Consider the following 23783-nt stretch of genomic DNA (forward strand, 5'->3'; position numbering starts at 1 on the left):
AATGGTAGGTGTACAACACTTAGAATAGTGCTTACCCCATAGTGTGAACTCAATAATTATTAGCTAGTCTGCAAATATTTAGTTAACCTAGTCTGCCAAGTTGCACTAAGGGCCTTGTATGTATATATAAGTCACCAAGATTTCCATGATGAGATGTGTTAGAAACACTGAAAATGAACATGGTTTGATTCTTTATGGTCTATGAGGGAAACAGGCATCACACACCTGATTTCATGTGCAGCAGTTCCTAGGCACTAGGAGAACAATAACTGTTCCTGTTATTTAAAGGCAGTGTTCACTGGGAGAGAGCATGAAGGAGGCAAGTTGATATCAATGTTGTAGACACAGAAGGCAAAACAAAGATGGAGTTACTAAGGATAGATAAGCTCCGGAGAATTAGGCAGAATCCTGATGAGCAGAAACCAGCACAAAGTCAAGGTCACGTGGAAGCAGGGTACTGGGGTGGGGACTCCCAGAAAGTATGACAGGAGAGCATTGAGGGAGGAAGGTCTCAGCACCCAAGAACCCAGCGGGACACAAGGCCTTCCCCCAGGCCAGATCTCGCAGTTCCTGAGACTTGGACCCTGGGACTTACTCCAATTAATGTCCTAAACTGGGTCATCTCCATGGGTTTCACAGCAAGCAGGAACCTGGCAACCAAGGCCGGGTAAACACTGGCATCAATGAGCAAAGGCACTGGATAGAATCTGATTTCTTTCAAGTCCTAAGAACAATCAGATTCCCTTGGGCACTGCTTTAAAATCTGTTACCATCCTCAGGTAACTTTACAAAGCAGAGCCATTAAAGAGTTTGTTAAAGGTGACTCAGCCATTTCCCAGACTTCTAGAGAGATGAAGATGAGGAAAATGTGTGCCACATTGTCACTGGAAGGGCCACCACACCTGCTCTTGCTGCTGGTGATAAGCTTGTCTGGTCAGTGAACCTTGGAAGGCCATGACTGCTAAGGAATGCACGCTTCATAGGAGTTTCAGAAACTCTTCCTGAACTTGTTCATGACCAGGAAAGAGAGCAAGACCCCCAGGGCAGTGCTCCCACCCACACTGTGACACACATGAATGGCACATATAGAGCTGCCCTTGAGCTCAGGAGAAGTTATCCAACCTCCACCCTCCACTCTTGCACCCCAGAAGGCTCTACAAGGATGCAAGGAAAGCATGTGGACTTTGTCCTCAACAAACGGTAGGGGAGCCACACTCTAAGGTTGCTTAGCATGCTTGTAGAACTCAAAATATAGATCGATAGAGCTTCCTAGTACTTTATTTTGCCAAGAAGTTGAAACATTTTAGAAACCTCTGATCTTTCATTTGAAAGTAATTATTAACTCTTTGGGGTCATAAACATGCTACTCTGAAAACCAGGTAATGCAGGAAATGGATCCTAGTGATATGAAAGTGTTTACCTCTCCCAACACATCAGGAAGAAACAGTAGGATCAGACTCCATGGGTCATTAATCCTCACATTTGCTCTTTAACCTGACTTCATGGCATATACACATATAGGCATCATGTTACTTACAAAGAAATGAAGCATGAAGTGATTAAGTAGCATGATAACTATCACACTAGGTGAGCCGAGTGGCTGAGAGAAAGCTCACAGTAAGGGCTCTCCACCAAGAATCCAATGCCCTTTTGCATCGTTTGGGTGCAACTAACTCCTCGCACTCCAGCCTCTGGGTCACCAAACCAGCTTTCTTCCTTTTGATATATGAGCCAATTGTCCATCTCTTTACATGCAATGTAGGTCATTCCTCCTCCCCCAAAAATGGGTTGATTTGAATGTGATAGCATAATCCTTTCTCTTCTCAATGTGCTCCTCTTTGTAATGGAAGGGTTTGTAAGCAGGTGTGAAGAACACAAATTCTCACATCTAGATTCCTTTCTTTGTCTTATATGTATTAAGTGTAGATACAATAAAGATGGATGGGAATGGAACTAACCAAGTTGTAAGCAGTAAAAGCAAAAAGAAAATGAGCCAAAGCAGCACAATCTTAGTCTCCCTAAGAACAAAAGAAATGAGTGGTGAGAACACGTTATTGGGAAGACAGTCCAATCTGCTACCAAAAGTCCTCTGTAAGCCCAAGGGAGATGGATGTAGCAAGGCGGTGTGTAAAGGGTCATTTTTATACTCAGAGTGGGGTGATCCTTACTATGAAATATTTCAGGCATAGAAAAAAGTTCAGAGAATAATTTAAGGAACAAATCATTATAGAAAAATCTGATAACCCCTGTGTACTCTCTAACTTTTCATTTCTTGGTATCTTTTCCCCCTACTCTGAATTTTATGCTTTATTATTCATTGCATGCTTTTTTGCTATTTCTATAAATTAATGTGTTCATAAATAATAGGTACTATTTTTAGATATTTTCAACTTTGTGGAAAATAGGGACCTTTTTTGGCTTTTGTATGATTTAAACATTTGATACATATATTTCATATGATTTGAGCATTCTATGATTTTAATATATATTTTATACACACATATTATATATTATACGTTTTATAGTACATGGAGCTCTAGTTCATTTTAGAATTGTAGTATTCCTGTTCTGAGTAACATTCTCTTTATCTATTTTGTGCCAGAACATTGAACTTGTTTGTAAAAATTTCTTTAGTTATAAGTTTAGATGATGACTTGCTATGTCATAGGGTATGAATGTTTCAACTTTGTTAGATTTTGCAAATTTTTTCCAAAGTAACTGCATCACTTTATACTCCAAACCACAATGTGTGAGTGTATATACTTCTCTACAATCTTTGAAATACTCATTATGGCCCCTAAATGTTGTTAAATTAATGAGTTCAAAATAAAACTCATTTTATCCTGAATTTGCTTGTTCTGATTATAGATGCAGTTGAATATATTTTCTATGTTTAGTGACCATTCAGATTTCATCTTCTATGAATAATCTGCTTGTGTCCTTTATTTATTTTTCTATTGGTTTATTTATTATATTCTTACTGATTTGGGGGATTTATTTGTATATTCAGGTGCTAACTTCTTGTCAATCACAGTCATAATACAAATGTGGCCTATAGATAAATAATTGATTGTATCTCTGAAGTTTGCCTTTCACAAAAGTTTTAACAGGCCACGTTAAAACTAAGATATAAATAGGGGAGTTGATATTTCCATGAGGCTGTGGGTTAAGGAAAAGTATTTTGAGTGCCAGTTTTTCATCATACCTCCCAAGTTCAAGGATTTAAAGTATAGGCCACTTAGCTTTGTGCTTGATTGCACAGTGGGTAGTTTAGAATAATACAGGTGCTGAAAAAGGACCCAATTTGAGAGTAATTAACTTCATATTATTGGGCCTAAAATAGATAGCATATTTTCCACTCAAGTGGAAACTTTTAGAAACCAAGTTCATTGCTAGCCTTGACATCTCACGAGAGCATACAGAATCAGCTATAGGTACCGGGACTGGTGTACCGGCATGCAGGAAAGATCTATCCCAACTTACCCTGCAAATATTTTACTACCAGGAAAGTCTCCTGCTTATGATATAAGTCTGCAGACTCAGGTTCCCAATGAAAACAAGAGGAGTAGCATAATGTCATAATAATATCAGGTTGCCTTGGGAATCCAGATGTGAAATCTTAAAGTAACTATGGCTATCTTTCTATTTCAGAGGTGTGGCGAAATCTTATTTGAGAACTCTGATCAGAATGCCAAATGTGTTTGCATGCTAGGTAAGCAAGCTTCTTTTAAACATATTAAGCATGTTGATGTCGTGTGGAGTTACTGCTGTTCCATTTCTTCATTGATTATCTCTTGTTCCATTTTGAGGAGGCTTACAGGCTTTTATGGGTTTATACACAGCTATAACACATTTGCATGTGGAACCCTTGATGAGGATAAAAGATTTTGACTTTAATAATTGTCTGTAAGTCAGAAACTGTGATTCTGAGTCTTCCAAAATTTTTCTTGAGTCCTCACCATAATATAGAATTGAGTAATTTGTATTTAGACAACTGTGATGAAAAGGTAAGAATGCTTACACTGTAATTCCTAAACCGGAGATGATAAGATAGATAAGTAAACTATTAAGTATTACATCTGGTCACAAAGCCCTTACTTATATAATGCCTGGGAGAAATGTATTTTTTAACTGCAGTATTCTAAAGTCAGCACAGTAACTACCCACATTGCATTTATAATGAATGAAATAGTACATTGAAATAGATAATCGTTTGTTCTTATAGGATGATATATTATCAATTCCTTTCAAAAACTCTTAAAATATACTATTCTACTAGGTGGTTAGGTTCGTATTATTTTCCTCATTTCATATGTCACAAACAATATAGAGAATATAAGTAATGCACTTAACCACAAAGAGAGAAATGGTCCAGGTCATGCTATGAAAGTTTCTAAACTATAAAAATTCTAGGTCTAGTGTTTAGGTCACATCTAAGCTGCTAAGCTATGTCCAATGAACTGTCAATTAATCATAGTAATAGAACAAACAGCAGCATGAATAAACAAAAGTAAACCTTAAATTTTATTTTCATCAAAAATTTTATCCTTGTCAATTCTAACCTTGAACCATATTCATAAACGAAGAACAAATAATTCATTTTAGCTTCTTTCATTTATTCTGACCACCTCCACTGGCAACCTAGATTATTGGTGAGATGATCCAAAAGTGGACAGCAAGATAAATAGAGGCAGGGAAAGATCTTGGTAAGTTATAATTTAAGATAATCATGTAACAAATAATGAAAGGTTGCTCATGATTTAAAACAAACAAACAAGGGTGGCGCCCGTGGCTCAAAGGAGTAGGGCGCCAGCCCCATATACCGGAGGTGGTAGGTACTGCAAAAAAAAAAAAGAAAGAAAAAAACAGACCCTGTATTTTCTTAGGCTTCTGATCTTCCTTATTTTCTTTACTATTTTCTAAACTTCTCTGTTGCAGTTTTCATGTGTTTTTACTTTAATTAGGATGGGAGTTATACGTAAAACATATTGGAAAATGAACATTTTACTGGATCCTTATGAATAATGAATATAGCAAAGCATCATATACTCACTTCAAATACCTGATATTTCTTCATTCCTTTCCCTTAGTCATGAAAATGCTTTTAAAATGCTAATATTTCAGAATATTAGATAGATAGATAGATAGATAACATGAAGGGAGGGAGGGAGGAAAGATAAAGATGGAAGCAAAAAATAATTACTTTGTCAAACTATATATCCCAACCTTGGATTTAAGAACTAGCTCACCAGCATGTCTAACTTATTCATCAATTAACTCATTTAATTTTCACAATAATAAAATATTATTGATGCTATTGTTATACTCATTTTAAAAATAAAAAAAATTGAGGCAAATGTCCCGATACTACAGGTAACTTAATATCACTAAAATATTATTTGATTGTAGCTATCACCTGATATGGTAATTTGAATCCATTTTTAATTCATGATGTTATTAAGAACATCATATGTTTTGACTGAATTTTCCTGTGTCCCGATGCCCTTGAAGTTGCTTGATTAGTTTATAGCCAGAAATACCGCCATAGCCTGTATATTTACTACTGCCTAAAGATTTGACTTCTCTTAAAATAAGGTCAATCATCTTTCTATCTCTTCTACGTTATATGGTATGGTTTATATAGCTGCTGGGAGGCATTCCTGACCACCAAGTATGTCCCTAATGAATCTGTCAGATTGAAAGAGATTTATATGAATCAGTTTTATATTGCTACCACTGTATAATTACAATTAATTGAGCACGTAATATATGGCAGATGAAATCCATCCTAAGCACATTAAATAATTAGATAATTTATTCTAAGTAAATTAAAAGATTCCCTTTCTTTCAAAATACAGATATCCGTGGCAATAGCAAGGTATTAATTAAGCTGTGATTAGTTATTAACCTTGTTGTCATAAGTTTGTTACATTCTCATTTTCTTAGTGATACAGAACTAAACAAAATAAAGAAACCATGAGAATGAACATTTTTATTAGTTTGAGGACACATATGAATAACAAATGTACATTTTACCTTTCAATGCATAGTAAAAATAATTATTGGGTGTTCAAAGACAATTGCCTAGTGAGCTTGAGTTATTCCTAGAGTGAAAATTGTAATCTCCAGTAGTTTACCTCTAAGAAGGCTTAGATTTTTTTCCTACTTACCTTTCTAAGAGCATTGCTACAACTTTTAATCCAAACATTTGTGAAGTCTTTTAAAATCTTAGAAGAACACCAAAATAAAATTATTATGGATATCAGTGCACATGGATCAATCTGCTATTAGCAAGCATCCACCTGACGCCCAAGGGCTGCTGTTCCATAGCAATGTGGTGCAAGGTGATAAGAAGGAACGTTGAATAGTTACTCACTGAAGTGAGAGAAATTCATCATGAATATATCATTCACTAAAACAGACCCCATCTTTATTTTTATCTGTATTAACACAACAAAAAAACTCCCCTTCACCGTTGTCTGGGGTATTAGTTTGTTGCTTCCTTTAAGAGGAACCTAAGACCATGTCCTTGTGCTTTTCTCAAGTATTTTTTTAGAAAACTTTATGCCTCCGACAGCAAAAGATAAGGAGTAGCTGATATTTCGAAGGATCATTACATTTTACAAGTGCTGCTAACCATAAGTGTAGTTTGTACATTTGCAGGCCATTTTATAACATTTTTATGAATAAATCAAAACTTCCAAACCAGAAAACCAAATGTATAAAGCCCACATGCCCAAAACTTCACAGCTGACCCTTCTGCCACCCCACCATTGAGATCTCCAATGGGAGCCAACCTGAGACAGCTCATCTCTGAATTGTCAGGCTCTTGGCTCTCTCCCCATGAGATCCTTGTCTCTGCCCAGTAACAATCCAGGTTTGGGTGCCTGCCTGGATCCTAGTTGTGCTCTGGTTCCAGCACAGTTGAGATGGAATATGGAACAGTGTCATCAGCCAGAGATTCCCTTTGCAGATCCCTTCTGTGAGTCCCCAGATCATTCTGAAAAATACTGAATTTTGAGTTGTCTCTCTCACAACTTCCATGAATAAACCATCCTCACTGAAAATCACACTTCTGACTCATTCCATTAAATGAGACATAAATGGAAAATTCACCTTGAGTTACTCCGAACACTGAATTCAATGCAGTTTTAAGTGGAGCAAATTACTGTCATAAAGGGTCTTGCAGGGAATCATTTCTGGCTTCAGGAGAATAGTTCATGTTGAATATGACAGTAAATGAGGCTGTGCTGTTGACAGCCAGGTAAATTGAGGGCTAACTATAAATACTTACTCCTTGCAATTGTTTAGATGGGCAAATGTGGACGACCAAATTGTCATAAATCTTACTTTCTTCTTTCCTTTAGGCATAGGGCAATATGTTTAGAAGCCCCACCTTTTATCTGTCTTCCCCCTACTTTTTTTAAAATTTAGCCATAATATTTCTCTCAAGTTCATATTGGCCTCAAAAGTTTATATGGTCATATCAAAGGATGTGCAGCTGTATAGCAAGACATGTACCTTATTTAGGTGTAATGCAATGATACTAAATGAAAAAGGAATTAGAAGAGAAATGATTCCTCATTGTTTAATGACTTTCAAAAGCATAATGAAAACTGTTGGGTAAAAAGAGCTAGGAGTATTTAAAGACATTATGTAAAATGATGAACATTGGTTCACTTCTCAGTTCATTTGTTAACTTGCTTTGTGAAATGGGAAATCTTGGGAAAACTTTCAAAAATGAATTCCAGGTCAGATGTGGTGCTTTTCCCTTCTCTTTTCCTTTATTCTTAAAGTGGGATTCCCTCAAACAGTAAATCTTACTTTCTGATTTATAATATTTTGTTGACTCAATTTCTTCATCCTCTTTATCAAGGTTTAATTTTTTTCCAATTGGAAATTTTGGGCAGCTCTGCTTTTGTTCCGAGCACCATTCTTCTCATGCTGACAGTGTGTGACTATTTGAACACACAATAAGCACTTTCTTACCTGTCACAGCTTAGAAGGGAGTGTTCACATTAGTCGGTTTTCTGGTTGAAGTTTATTATAAATTATTTAAATGGGTTGCTAATCTTCAGACTAACAGAATACCATGAAATCAATATTTTATGAACACTCAACGTAAACACAGAGGGACATGCTTTGTAGTCCTACCTCTGAAAAATTCACTCTGTATTCATAGAAGTTGCTTCATCTCTTTAGGATTCAATTTATGATTTTCCTGTGAAGTGGAAATAAAAACATCTGTCCTTCCTAGCCCGGGGCGGGTTTCTACTGATAGAATGAGATGTTCTGTGAAGAGATGCCTGTTATGACGTCTTCCCTATTTACTTATTTAAATATTTAGCAATTTATTGATTCATAAACAACAAACAATTTAAAAAATGATAATAAAAATAAACTAGTAAAAAATAAATTAGGTATCGACATGAATGATATTTATAAAAGTGATTAAAAAGCTAAAACATTAAACAACGGTGAGAACAATTTTTGAAATATTAAATACTTTCTTAAAAATTACATAGTGCCTCCAGGGCAGAACTAGATCTTCCTGCAAAGTTCCTAATCAGGATGTGCATCAAGCACCTACTGTATGCAAGGTGATACACCAGGCCTGGGGATCCAAGGCCAGCGGGGCACAGGTTCTGTGCTTACAGGGTTTACAGTCCAACAAAAAGATTCAAGTCTTGAACCTCAAAATGTGCAGCACAAGCTCAAGAATGATGAACGACATAAATGAAGTAAAGATAAAGTTTACTGGGACTCCAAAGGATGGAGAGAGTGGGCCGTGAAGACACATGGATTTAGATAGGTAAAGGTGAGAACGAGGCAGCATGCTCAGCAGACACAAGGCTACTCTCAGAGCTCAGAAATAAGAAAACCAGGGAGTATCCTGGGCAGGTAAGGGTTTCAAGCCACAAAGTATATGAAAAGAAATATTGGAAAGGAATTTGAGGCCTGATTATGGAGAACTTGACCGTTATCATTGGCTCTGAAAAGGACAGAAGTACCAGATAAAAGAGAATTCTGTTCCCTTTTATTTAGTTAGAGAGTATTTTTTATTTACACAGAGTATTATAGAGTACTCGTTAAGTTTTTTTTTTCTGCTGAGTGGTATTAAGTACAGCCATTCACCAGATGCTTGTTAAATCAAGTCATTTTAGGGCAGCGCCTGTGGCTTAGTGAGTAGGGCACCGGCCCCACATACTGAGGTTGGCAGGTTCAAACCCAGCCCCGGCCAAACTGCAACAGAAAAATAGCCAGGCATTGTGGCAGGCGCCTGTAGTCCCAGCTACTCGAGAGGCTGAGGCAAGAGAATCACCTAAGGCCAAGACCTGGAGGTTGCTGTGAGCTGTGTGATGCCGCGGCACTCTACCAAGGGTGATAAAGTCAGACCCTGTCTCTACTAAAAAAAAAAAAAAATCAACTTAATCAAATAGTGTCTAACATAATGCATATCTAAAGACCAGAAATCTAGTTTAATTTTTTTTAATATATGTTAGTTCTACCTTTTCTCTTTGATCTATCAAAGTATTTAATTTTAAAAAGACAGTATTTTCATCTGTTATAGCAGAGAAACTCGATTTCTTTTCACTTTTGGGTAATATTGTCATTTAATAATATTGGGAGTTTTTATATCAATATTTTGTTTTTATTGCTGGCTTCTTCCTGGGATTTTTATATGTGAATATTTTGAAGCCTATAGATTATTTTTTAAAAATTAATACACAGTCTAGGTGCAGTGGCTCACACGTGTAATCCTACTACTCTAGGTGGGTGGATTGCATGAGCTTAGGAGTTCGAGACCAGACTGAGGAAGAGCGAGACCCCATCTCTAAACATAGCCAGGCATTGTGGTGGGCACCCATAGTTCCAGCTGCAGAGAAGGCTGAAGCAGGAGAATCACTGGAGCTCAAGAGTTTAAGGTTGCTGTGAGCTATGACACCACAGCACTCTACTGAGAGTGACAAAGTAAGACTCTATCTCCAAAAAAAAAATTAATACACAATCCATTTTAAGGCAAAATAAGATCTGTTATCAAAGGCAGTCACTGAGGTGCAATAGAAAGAACTGGGCAGTGAACTGGTATCAGCTAATGACTGCGTGACCACAGGCACATCCCTTAGGGTTGGAGACATCAGCTTACTCTTCTCTAAAGTGGAGAATAAATAATAAACAATATTATTATCTACCTTATTAGGTTTGTTGAGGATCAGATGACAAACAAATACTAGAGCATTCAGTAAAATTTTAGAAGTACTATAAATGTAAGTATTATTTTTATTAATGCTACTTAATTTAATCTAAGGCCTTGTACTTCATTTATATTAGTAGTATTTTTATATGCAAACTGGTGACGGGTATAGTTTGAATATTAAACGGTCTCAATTTGGGTCAGGTAAATAGATATTTTTGAGTACATATTGGCAATTGAGAAGTAAGCATATTGTTATGATAGGCTATTAAAGCAAGATTCTTATAAGGACTATCATGTGTACTTGACTTTAAAAGCAAGGTCTGTGTTTCAAGATAGAAGTTTTCAAGTTGCTTAATTTTGCCTTAATAAGGTTAGAATGCCCTGGGAACCTGAATTAATTTTAACTTATGCTTTTCAAGCACTTCATTCATATCACTTGGATACATCAACTTCCTCTGCCTATATGTGTACAGAAATAACAAGACCTCTAGACGGTATTTTCTAACTCTGCCAAAAGACAGAGGGAGGAAAGTGAGAGCATAATCCTCATCACTCAACACAGGGCCCTGTCTCGTTTTACAATCCATTGCAGTTATTACCAAATAACGTATTTTATATCTGTTCGTTAATCACTGTTCCCCAGCCTCGCTTCACAATGTACCCATACACAAGAATGTAAATATCAAAAATGTCGGGACTTAGTTGTATTTACCAGTCCAGCATCTGGAACGTCTAGCTACCCAGCCTGTAGGAGAAACTCAATAAGTAAACATGCTGATGTGTTTGTGTAAACAGCAGAACCAGCACAGCCCCCCTCAGATGTGTCACAGACAGGTTGGAACAGCATTAAAATCCTCTGCTAACAGAGCTTAGGCCACGGATCAGTTTCTACATCAATTCATTGGTAGCTTCTCAAGCAAATTACTCTAGGTTTCAAGATGAGAAATAGTAATTCTCTAGAAATAACCAATTAGAACCTACCCTAAGAAGGAGGAGATGAACAAATATCTATTGAGCACTACTGTATGCCCCATCCTCTACTAGAATATCTGAAAGTTGATGTAATAATGAGCAAGGTAGAATCCTTACTGCCACAGTTTATTCTTGGGCAGATGGAGTGTTGTGTTGAGAAAACAGTAAAAGGCCCAAAACTTTGTCTTCTCATGTTTATGAGACTATACAGAAAATTATTCACTTTGAGTGTTATGGCTTAAAAGGCATTCTACATTATCCCACTGCCTTTTTAAAATTTATGTTTGGAAGTCAATATTGCTTTGCATAAGAAAAACAAGTTTCCTAGTTTGACCCTTGCTTTCTGTGGAATGTTGCAGCATTTCCACAGCAATAAAACACCACATTTTTTAGTGAAGCTGGGGGCCAGACAAGAGCTAGCTGCAGAAAGGAAGAGAGTTCCAGAAGAAAATGTGTGCTAACAATGTGAACTACTATAGAGGTCAGATGCCATCAAGCTGAAAAGTGCTCCTTGGACATAGCAACCTGAGAGTAACACCTGCAGCAGCGGCAGAAGGCGGGAAGGGAGGCAGCCGTGGAGCCTAGTGGTAATGAGCCCTGCGGGGGGCTCCTCTGTTGAGAAACTTGTCTGAGAACGGAAGGCAGAGTGCATGACAGTGCCTGTCAAAACCTGGGCTCGGGAGGGTTTCCTAGGATGGGAAAGATGGGAGAACATTTTGATGCTGAGAGGAGACAGCAGAGGAGGTGGCCGAAGAGAAAGGGAGTGGCTGTGACTGGAAAAAGCTTGTCAGGGTGGACAGGGATGATGGGGATGAAGACAGGTTCACCACCAGGATGTGGGCAGGCCAAAGCAGAAGGATTTCCACCCCCTCTTTTCCCTTCTTTGTAAGAAGGAAGCATTGTACTCTGATGAGAGTAAAGAGAGGAGCAGTAGATGTAATCATAAATAGGTTAATTTTTGTTTTTGAGACAGTCTCACTCTGCCACATAGGCTAGAGAGCAGTGACATGGTCACAACTCACGGCAACCTCAAACTCCTGGGCTCAAGCAACCCTCCTGCCTCAGCCTCCCAGGTACGACTATGGGGACAGACCACCCAGGTTATTTTTCTATTTTTAGTAGAGATAGGGTTTCGCGCTTGCTCAGGATGGGCTCTAACTCCTGTGCTCAAGCAATCCACCCGCCCCAGCCTCCCAGAGCACTTCATGCCCAGCCAAAATAGGTCTATTTAAAACAAATGTGATAAGGAATAAAAAAGAACTGACTATGAATGTGTAAAACAAAAATTGAGATGCAGTTCTGAGGACCCAGCTGTGGTTAGGAACTGTGAACTAAAATAACAAAGTCCATTCTTTAAAATTAAAAAATACAGAAAATATAAATGATGTCTTCCCAACAATATTTCAGAAGAGTAATTGTCCCCTGTTAATGAAGACTGTTTGCTTTCCTTTTCTCCCTAGCTACCCCTTCCTCCTCCTCCGATGTTGGCCAAGACAACCTGTAGAGGAGGGCCTTGACCTGAATTTGCAGCTCCCTCTCCTTCTTACTGTACATATGGAGTGACTTCTTCATTTCCTCATCTAGCCTGCACATTCTAAGGGAATGGTTCTTGGCTTAATTTGTCTTTCTATCTCTAGCATCCAGAATTGGCTTAAAATTCCAAAGGAACAGGAAAAATAATTTGTAATGAAGGCATAAGAAATGTGTAATGTGATATATTCACCCCTGAATTCCTCCCACCATTCCTGGGACCTCTACAAGGCTATTTTTTGATCTGTCTTGGTCTAAAGGGTGATGTCTCTATACCCATCTTCCATTTTGTGAAGGAAACTGAAGGTGCTAAATCATTCGAGCACTGAGAGTACCAGTGTCCCCTGAGCAGGTCCACCCTGGCCAGTCACAACACAGCTGTTTCTTCTTTCTCATCCTCCCACCTCTGGTTTATTGTCCTCTTTTATAAATTTCATTCAAAAGCTTCTTGCTCTCAGGATGAGTCCACCTAGGAACATTTTCATACATCAAACTACAATTTTTATGACGTTCCAGAAACAATGTCACTTTCAGTTTTGACCCAAGAGCAATGTTAGGCTTTTTAGTAAAAGGAGTACAAATTATATTTTTATATTTTTTATATTTATATTTTAATACATTTATATCTTTTAACAAATTATATATGTAGTCTCACTATTCAGGGGGACTTAAGAGATCCTAACCTATCAATCTCAAACCATCTTTCTTACCAACTACAAATATATAAAGTTTTCTAATATTTACAGATTATAAATATTCATAAGATATAGAAAGTTTTAAAGTGAGACAAAATTATGTGTATTATAAAAGATATACAAGAAGAAAAGTTTAGGTATTGAAAAAATAAACATTTGGTTCCCATTTATCAATTGCTATCTTTGACTATAGCATTTTTTGTCATATCTAAATGCCAAAAACTAATTGTATCACCTTACTAGGAAAACAGTTTCAAAGAAGTAGGCAACTGTTTGTATGAAAACTTAGTTTTCATGAGCCCAAAGTTTTCACATCTGACTCATGAAAGTGTTCAATGCTTGTGACCCTAGTACGGATACTATCAAAACTACTGATTATTTCTTTTCTTTTTATTGTTAAATCATAGCTGTGTACATTAGTGCAATCAAGGGGTACAATGTGCTGGTTTCATATACAATCTGAAATATTCTCATCAAACTGTTCAACGTAGCCTTCATGGCATTTTCTTAGTTAGTGTATGTAGACATTTGTATTCTGCATTTAGTAGGTTTCTCCTGTACCCATTCTAAGATGCACCATAGATGTGGCCCCACCCATTACCCTCCTCCCACCCTAACCTCCCCCCCTTCCTTCCCCTCCCTTGGCCCTTTCCTCATAGTCTTGTGCTATAGTTGGGTTATAGCCTTCATGTGAAAGCTATAAATTAGCTTCATAGTAGGGCTGAGTACATTGGATACTTTTTCTTCCATTCTTGAGATACTTTGCTAAGCAGAATATGTTCCAGCTCCATCCATGTAAACATGAAAGAGGTAAAGTCTCCATCTTTCTTTAAGGCTGCATAACATTCCATGGTGTACATGTACCACAATTTATTAATCCATTCGTGGATCCATGGACACTTCGGGTTATTCCATGACTTAGCAATTATGAATTGGGCTGCAATAAACATTCTGGTACAGATGTCTTTGATATATTGTGATTTTTGGTCTTCTGGGTATAAACCTAGTAAAGGAATTATAGGATCGAATGGCAGGTCTATTTTTAGATCTCTAAAAGATTCTAAATCTTTAGAATCTATTCTATTAGAATAGAATCTATTAGATTCTCCAATAGGGATGTATTAGTGTGCATTCCCACCAGCAGTGTGGAAGTGTGCCCTTTTCTCCACATCCACGCCAACATCTCTGGTTTGGGGATTTTGTTATGTGGGCTACTCTTACTGGGATTAGGTGATATCTCAAAGTAGTTTTGATTTGCATTTCTCTGATGATTAAGGATGATGAGCTTTTTTTCATGTGTTTGTAAATTGTGCGTCTGTCTTCTTTAGAGAAGTTTCTCTTCAAGTCCTTTGCCCACCCTGAGATGGGATAACTTGTTGTTTTCTTGCTGATACGTTTGAGTTCTCTGTGAATTCTGGTTATTAAACCTTAATCGGAGATATAACCTGCAAATATTTTCTCCCATTCTGAGGGCTGTCTGCTTGCTTTACTTACTATGTACTTGGCTGTGCAGAAGCTTTTTAGTTTGATCAGGTCCCAGTAATGTATTTTTGATACTGCTTCAACTGCCTGGGGAGTCCTCCTCATAAAATATTCACCCAGGCTGATTCCTTCAAGGGTTTTCTCTGCACTTTCTTCATTTATTTTTATAGTTTTATGTTTTAAGTTTAAATCTTTTATCCAGTGAGAGTCTATCTTAGTTAATGGTGAAAGGTGTGGGTCCAGTTTCAGTCTTTTATAGATTTACGTATATTGAACCAGCCTTGAGACCCTGGCATAAATCCCACTTGGTCACGGTGTATAATTTTTTTGATGTGTTCTTGGATTCTGTTGGTTAGGATCTTATTGGGTATTTTTGCATCAATATTCATTAGTGATATTGGTCTATAACTTTCTTTTCTTGTTGGATCTTTCCCTGGTTTAGAGATCAAGATGATGTTTGCTTCATAGAATGTGTTGGGTAGTGTTCCTTCTTTTTCTATATTTTGGAAGAGGTTTAGTAATATAGGTACTAGTTCTTCTTTAAAGGTTTGGTAGAATTCTGATGTAAAGCCATCTGGTCCTGGGCTTTTAGTTTTAGGGAGATTTTGTATAGTTGATGCTATTTCAGAACTTGATATAGGCCTGTCCAACATTTCCACTTTGTTCTGGCTAAGTCTTGGTAGGTGGCATACTTCCAAGTATTGGTTGATTTCTTTCAGATTTTCATATTTCTGAGAATAAAGTTTCTTGTAATATTCGTTAAGGATTTTTTGAATTTCTGAGGGGTCTGTTGTTATTTCATCTTTACCATTTCTGATTGATAAAATTAGAGATTTTACTCTTTTTTTCCTGGTTAGGTTGGCCAAAGGTTTATCTATTTTATTGATCTTTTCAAAAAACCAACTTTTGGATTTATTGATCTGTTGTATAATTCTTTTGTTTTCAATTTCATTTAATTCTGCTCTGATTTTGGTTATTTCTTTTCTTCTGCTAGGTTTGGGGTTGGAAGGTTCTTCCTTCTCCAGTTGCTTGAGATGTCCCATTAAGTTATTAACTTCCACTCTTTCCGTTTTCTTGAAGAAGGCTTGCAGTGCTATAAATTTCCCTCTTAGGACTGCCTTTGCTGTATCTCAGAGGTTCTGACAGTTCATGTCTTCATTGTTGTTTTTTTCCTAAAATTTGGTGATTTCCTTCTTAATCTCGTCTATAACTCATCTATCCTTCAGCATAAGGTTATTTAGCTTCCATGTTTTTGTATGGGTATGCAGATTCCTGTTGTTATTGAGTTCAACTTTTATTCCATGATGGTCTGAAAAGATGCAAGGAATAATTTCTATTTTTTTAAATTTGCTGAGGTTAGATTTGTGGCCTAGGATGTGGTCTATTTTGGAGTATGTTCCATGGGATGATGAAAAGAATGTGTATTCAGTTTTGTTGGGATGAAATGTTCTGTAGATGTCTGCTAAATCCAAATGTTGGATGGTTAAGTTTAAATCTAAAATTTCTTTGCTTAGCTTCTTTTTGGAGGATCTATCCAGCACTGCTGAAGGGGGTGTTAAAATCTCCAACTACTATGGAACTGGAGGAAATCAGGTTGCTCATGTCTGTTAGAGTTTCTCTTATAAATTGAGGTGCGTTCTGGTTGGGTGCATAAATATTAATAATTGAAATCTCAACATATTGAGTATTACCTTTAACAAATATGAAGTGTCCATCCTTACCCTTCCTTATTTTGGTTGGTTTAAGGCCTATTGTATCTGTGAATAGGATTTTAATGCCTGCTTTTTTCTGCTTTCCATTTGCCTGGAGTATAGATGATCATCCCTTCACCTTGAGTCTAGATTTGTCTTTTAATGTAAGGTGAAATTCTTATATGCAGCAGATATCTGGCTTGAGTTTTTGTATCCAGTCAGCCAAGCTGTGCCTCTTTAGAGTACAATTTAAACCATTCACATTAATCGAGAATATTGATAAGCCTTTGAGAGTCTGGTGAACATTTTTAATCCTTTTGTGACTGTGGAAGTTGAAATTTGATCAAAATTTTCTGGGTGGGTTTACTTTTGTGGTGGAGGATTATGCTGGTCTTTATGAAGGATAGGTCTGAGAATATCCTGGGTAGTTGGTTTAGTTATGGCAAATTTCTTCAACATGTGAATGTCATTGAAGTACTTAAATGAAACTCAGTTTAGCTGGGTACAGGATCCTGGATTGAAAGTTATTTTGTTTTAGGAGATTAAAAGTCAATGACCATTCTCTTCTAGCTTGAAAGGTTTCAGCAGAGAGATCTGCAGTTATTCTAATATTCTTCTCCTTGTAGGTGATGGTTTTCTTTCATCTGGCCGCTTTCAGAATTTTCTCCTTCATATTAACTTTAGTGAAATTGATCCTGATGTGTCTGGGGAATGTCTTATTCAGGTTGAGTCGTGCTGGAGTTCTGAAACTGTCTGCTATCTGAATTTCAGAATCTCTTGGCATGTCTGGAAAGTTCTCTTTCATAATCTCATGGAGAAGAGACTCTGTGCCTTGTGAAGCCACTTCATTGCTTTCGGGTATCCCTATAAGACAAATATTGGTTTTCTTCAAATTATCCCAGAGCTCTCTGAGAGAGTGATCTGTTTTTGCCCTCCATTTCTCTTCCTCTTTGAGAGTTTGGGAGCATTCAAAAGCTTTGTCTTCAATGTCAGAAATCCTTTCTTCTGCTTGCTCCATTCTGTTACTGAGGGATTCTACTGTGTTTCTCAGATCTTTGAGGGCTGCAACTTCTTATCTCAATGTGTCAAAATCTTTGGTCATTTGGTCTTCAAATTCGTTGAATTCTTGAGACATCTTTTGGGTTACTGCTTGGAATTCTAATTCGATCTTATTTGCTATCCAGATTCTGAATTTGATATCTGACATCTCAGCTATTTGTTTGTGCATGGGATCTTGTGCTGTGTCTGCCACATTGTTCCTTGGGGGAGTTGATCTACTCTGATTATTCATATTGCCAGAGTTTTTCCATTGATTTCACCTCATGATTGTTTTTCACCATTGCCTCTGGCCATCCTGAGAGTTGGGGCGGTGTCTCTCCAAGATTAGACCCCAGCAGGATCACTCTATTGTTGCTGGATCTTTGTAGGGAGTGACCCTGTGTAGCTCTTCTGGGGCTGCCCCAGCCAAGGAGTTCTGGTTGTGGGAGCAGCTCTGGAGTGTGACACACCCAGATCCAGCAAGAGGGTAGGGGTGGCACGGTTCTGGGAGTGCCTGGCACCCAGTGACTTTGGCACAGAGGGCCCAAGGCTCCAGCAGTCTCTGGCCAGGAGAAGGGCTCCACACAGAGGCAGGGAGGACTCCAGTGGGCGCAAGGCTACCATAGTCCGTGGCCAGACGAGGGGGCTGCTTTGGATGCAGGCAGGGTACAGGAGGGGGGACACGGGGTTTCCAAGCTTCTGGAATTCCTGGTCAGGATGTGCAGAGGCCCAGCGGGTGTGGGTCTCGGGGCCCCTCCTATGGAAGTCCAGGCAGGTGCATTGTGGGTCACGGTGCAGCTCTTACCCCGGTCCAGGCAGGCCTGATCACAGGTTGCAGCACCGCTTGTAGGGAAGTCCAGGCAGGTACCAGTTTCGGGTTGCAGCACAGCTCTTACCGGTTGGGGCAGGTGACGATGGCATGTTGGGGTTGCAGTGCAGCTCTTCTGGAGGTCTGGGTGGCACCATATTGCAGGTTGCAGGTCGGGCACAGATCTTCTGGAGGTCCTGGCGATGGCCAATTGCCGATGGAGCAGCTCTTCCGGAGGTCCCGGCAGGCGCAGGTCATGGGTTGCCGTGAAGCTCTTCCAGAGGTCCAGGCAGGTGCGGGTCATGGGTTGCGGTGCAGCTCTTCCGGAGGTCCAGGCAGGTGCGGGTCATGGGTTGCAGTGCTGCTCTTCCAGAGGTCCCGGCAGGCGCGGGTCATGGGTTGTGGTGCAGCTCTTCCAGAGGTCCAGGCAGGTGCGGGTCATGGGTTGCAGTGCAGCTCTTCCGGAAGTCCAGGCAGGTGCGGGTCACGGGTTGCGGTGCAGCTCTTCCAGAGGTCCAGGCAGGCGTGGGTCATGGGTTGCAGTGCAGCTCTTCCGGAAGTCCAGGCAGGTGCAGGTCATGGGTTGCAGTGCAGCTCTTCCAGAGGTCCTGGCAGGCGCGGGTCATGGGTTGCAGTTCAGCTCTTCCGGAGGTCCAGGCAGGTGCAGCTCTTCTGGAGGTCCCGGCAGTCGCCAATCACAGGTTGTGGCGTAGCTCTTCCGGAGGTCCAGCGGACGCCAATCATGGGCCGCAGTGTAGCTCTTACGGAAACTACTGATTTTTTCTTGCTACAAAAATCTTAACAGTAAATTTTAAAATGTCATTTATGAAAATAAACAAAAGCATAGAATTTTTTTTGCCTACTTAAAGTTAGTCAACCACATATGAGTTTAATGCACTTTCTTTGTAATCAACATTTTTTAAATTTTCTGACTTGTAATTTATAAAGAAATTTAACATAATGAAATCTTGCATATTGCCATTTTTATCTTTATCTAAATTCTGGATTCTGGGAGCTCTTATTTGTGATACAATAGAAAATTGGAGGTTTTATTCTAAAAGAGGCCCTCACATTCTGAAACATCAGAAAATAATGCCAGAAATGCTAATAGGACATAGAATTCCATGTGGTTGGTGAATAACAGTGTCCTCATTTTTCATTGATAATCATATAATATGAATCTTAGAGATTTTGGAGTGTGTATAGTAAATACAGGGAAAGAATTGCCAAGTCAAGCTGCTGTCTAAGATTTTACATTGCAATGTCAAGAAGGTTAATTTTAGTATTTTTCTTTTCTAGAAAATTAAATACTTGATAAAAGTAATTAAATATTTTGGAAGTACACATTGAATTAAAAAATAAATGTTCCTGTTTCTCAGGAAAAAAAATACCTTATTCCTGAATTACTACATTATTTACAGGGTAGATGTATTAATAATTAGTTACACCAGGCAATCTGTGTGAAAGCTGCCTTACTCTGCCTGCTACTTCATTGTTTATATTAGGAAGTTTTCGCAGGCATCATATTTACAAGATGGCTAACCAGTGACATGCCAAGAGGACTCTGGGTAACAGTGTGTGTCTGTGATCAGACTGTGATCACTTCTTGGATAACTTAGGAGGCTTGTAGAACTTGGTCATCACAGAGTCTGAAGCAAATCTGCGAATATTTAAAGGGACTTAGTTCTTTCAGATGTTGCTTTCATAGGACTTTATGTTTGAGGATCAAGTAAGAGGGAAGTGATAGTTTCTTCTCACAGCTTCCTCTACCTACCAGGAGCCTAGAAGTTCAGGAAAGAGGTCTTAGACATGGTGACCACAGAGAGCTGTATAAGTTTCTAAGCCATAACAACAGATGAAGGATTTTTCCCCCGTAGTAATTGAACTGATGAAAATAGAGACAATTTAAATCTACTAAGTGTAGGATATAAATGTCTTAACACAATAACTAAGAAAATGTGGTGAAGGCTATGTTAACCAGTTTCATGAAACTATTTCAAATTGAATATAAAACCAGTACCCCATAATTGCATTAATGTACACAGCTATGATTTAATAAAAAAGTAAAAATTGAAAAAAAAATGTTAACCAGTGTGATTAAAATATGTCAAATTGTATATAAAACCAGTGTATGGTGCCCCATGATCGCATTAATGTACACAGCTATGATTTAATAAAAAAAAAAAAAGAAAGAAAGAAAATGGAGACATATCTGATAAGAACCAAAACAGTATGAGTGTACTTTATTTTGTTTTCTTTCCTGTAGGGAAAACTTGGATCAGTTTAAAATGTTAGTATATTTTTTAAGTTTTCAATCAGTATATTTAGCATTAGTAAACATCAACTAACAGTACACCTGTGTCCAAGTTTATATTTTTCAATAGCATGATGTCCCTCAACAATTGAAATAGTTGCATATCTATTTAGTAGAACTTCCAATTCTTCTGCTATGAGTTTATGAAGCTATTGGTTTATTTTGATTAATTTCTTTTTTTACTTTCTAGTTGAAGTATAGCTTAAACTCAGAGAAATATCCACTTTTTTAAGTGTCCAGCTCAAGGAAGTTTTACAAAGTTAATGTATCTCTGTAAAACCAGAAAGATATAGAAAGTTTCCTTCACATTTCCTCCTAGAAATTACCTCCCAAGGATTCCATTCTGACTCACTAACTTCTACTACCACTCAATAGTTACCATAATTTTGAACTCTATATAGATAAAATTAAAGAATATATCCTTTTTTCTGTCTGCCTTTTTCCACTAAACGTTGTCTATGAGATTCACGCATCCTGTTGTACATAGCAATAGTTCACTCCTTTTGTTTGTTTCTTTTGCCGGAGAGCAGAGGTCAGCTAATTATAGCTTATAGGCCAAATCTGACCTTCACCTATTTGTTTGGATCATAATTATGCCCATTCATTTATATATTGTCTATGGATGTTTTCACACTACAAATTGATAGACTTTAGTTGTGACAGACACCAACTGATCCCCAAACTCTAATGTATTTTTTAATTTGTTTTAATTTTTTATTTCAAAATATTAAAGGATTATAAATATTTTTTGTTACATGGATCAGTTTTATAATGCTCGAGTCATCACTGTAAGAGTGCCCATCACCCAAACCATGTTCATTGCCCCTATTTGATAGGGGTTTGCCTCTCTCCTCCTCCCCACTTCCCCCTGCTTGATTTTCAATGAGTTTTACTCCCTTCTGTGCAAATCTGTGACCGTCAGTTCATTTCAACTTAATAGTGAGTACATTTTGTGTTTTTTACCAATTCTTGAGATACTTCACTTAGGATAAAGATTTCCAGTTCCATCCATATTGTTGCAAAGGCATTAAGTCATCCTTTTTATGGCTGAGTAGTAAGTACTCCATGGTATACGTATACCACATTTTGTTGATCTGCTCGTGAATTGATGGGCACTTGGGTAGATTCCACATTTTTGCTATCATGAATTGTACTGCAATAATTATTCAAATACAAGTGTCTTTTTGATAAAATGTCTTCTTTTTCTTTGATTAGAGACCCAGTAGTGGGATTGCTGAACTGAATAGTAGGTCTACTTTTAGTCCTTTGAGGAATCTCTGTACTATTTTCTATAGAGATTGTATTAATTTGTTGAGGGTTTTTATTATAAAAGGGGCCTAGATTTGTCAAATTCCACCAAAATTGTATAAGCATCCCTTTCTTTCTTCATCTACACCAACATCTATTGTTTGGGGGCTCTAGGTATCTATTTTCATACCAATATCATGCTATTTTGTTTACTATAGCCTTGTAGTATAGTTTGAGTACTGATAATGTGATGATGCCTCTAAGAGATTTGTTGTCTTTACTTTGATTACTCCTTTGGCTATTTTTTGGTTCCAAATGAAGTGTAAAATTAGTTTTTCTAGATCTGTGAAATACAGAAATCTAGTATTTTAATTAGGATTGCATTGAATTTATAAATCACTTTGGATACTATGGACATTTTAATAATGTTGGTTTTACCAATCCATGCACATGATGTATGTTTTCATTTGTGTCTTCTGTGATTTCTTTCCTCTGCATTTCATAGTTCTCCTTGTAAAGATCATTAACTTTCTTGGTTAAGTGTATTCCTAGGTATTTTACTTTCTTTGTATTGAGTCTTTGATTTGGCTCTCAGCTTGACTGTTATTGATATATAGATACGCTACTGATTCATGTACATTGATTTTGTAACCAGAGACTTTGCTGAATTTATTTATTAATTCCAAGAATCTCTTGGTGCAGTTTTTGGGATTTTCTAGATACAAGATTGTATCACCAGTGAAAAGTGATAGGTTGACCTCTTCTTTTCCAACTTGGATGCCCTTTCTTTCTTTCTCTTGCCTGACTGCTCTGGCTAGGATTTCCAGTATTATGTTGAATAGAAGTGGAGACAGTGGAGACCCTTGTGTTGTTCCAGATCTTAGAGGGAATGCTCTCAACTTTTCCCCTTCAGCATGATATTTGTTGAGAGTTTATCATATATGGCTTCTATAATTTTGAGATGTATTTCTTCTATGCCTACTTTGTTGAGGATTTTATTATAAAAGGGGGCTGGATTTGTCAAATGCTTTCTCTGTACCTATTGAGATGATCTATGGTCTTTTTTTTTTTTTTTTTTTTTGCTTCTGATTATGTACTGGATCACATTTATTGATATCATATGTTGAACCCTCCTTGCATCCCTGGGATAAAGCCTACTTGTTCATGGTGGGTTATTTTTTGGATATGCTGTGGGATTTTCTTTGCTCATATTTTAGTAAGGAGTTTTGCATTTATATTCATAAGGGACATTGTTCTATAGTTTTCTTATTTTGTTGTGTCCTCTTCTGGTTTTGGTATCAAGGTGATACTGGCCCCAAAACTAACATATTTACTTTGAGGTCCTTTAAAAAAGAGATTTTGGACCATTGCTAGAGAGTATTCCAGTATATGTGTGTGTGTGCGTGTGCGCGCGCGCGCAAGTGCACATGTGTGTGACTCTTTATGAATTCTGATGATAATGAACATTTGGCTCTCAAAACTTCTGGACTATTACAAATAATACTACCATGACTATTCTCATACATGTCTTATTGTTCATAAAATTGCACATGTTCTCTTGAGTGTCTACTTAGAATTAAAACTGTTGGATCATAGGGTATATATCAGCTTTAATTTACTCTGCCAAAAAGTTTTCCAAAGTGGGTATACCAATTTACTTTCCTACCAGCTGCATATAAAAGTCCTATAAATAATTTAACATTCAATAATTTCCTTTGAATAAAAGTTAGAATGAATAATTCATCATTTAACCCAATATAAACAACATTTATGTAATAGCCTCTAATGACGATCATGATTATCATTT

At 37.6% G+C, this 23783-nt stretch overlaps 1 protein-coding gene across 2 annotated transcripts in view; it reads left to right on the forward strand.

Annotated features, from left to right (window-relative positions):
* The window catches only part of PDE7B (phosphodiesterase 7B), a 349619-nt gene that overhangs the window by 96145 nt on the left and 229691 nt on the right, over positions 1 to 23783 (forward strand). Inside the window, exon 2 of one of the 2 annotated variants that reach the window (XM_053592273.1) lies at positions 3652 to 3712. In XM_053592273.1, the coding sequence (XP_053448248.1) occupies positions 3652 to 3712 (61 nt within the window). Of the gene's footprint in view, positions 1 to 3630; positions 3713 to 23783 lie in introns of those variants that run through there. The other variant, XM_053592274.1, reaches the window with a different exon arrangement.

The sequence above is a fragment of the Nycticebus coucang genome, chromosome 5 (assembly GCF_027406575.1).
Source record: "Nycticebus coucang isolate mNycCou1 chromosome 5, mNycCou1.pri, whole genome shotgun sequence".
NCBI classification, from domain to species: Eukaryota; Metazoa; Chordata; class Mammalia; order Primates; family Lorisidae; genus Nycticebus; species Nycticebus coucang.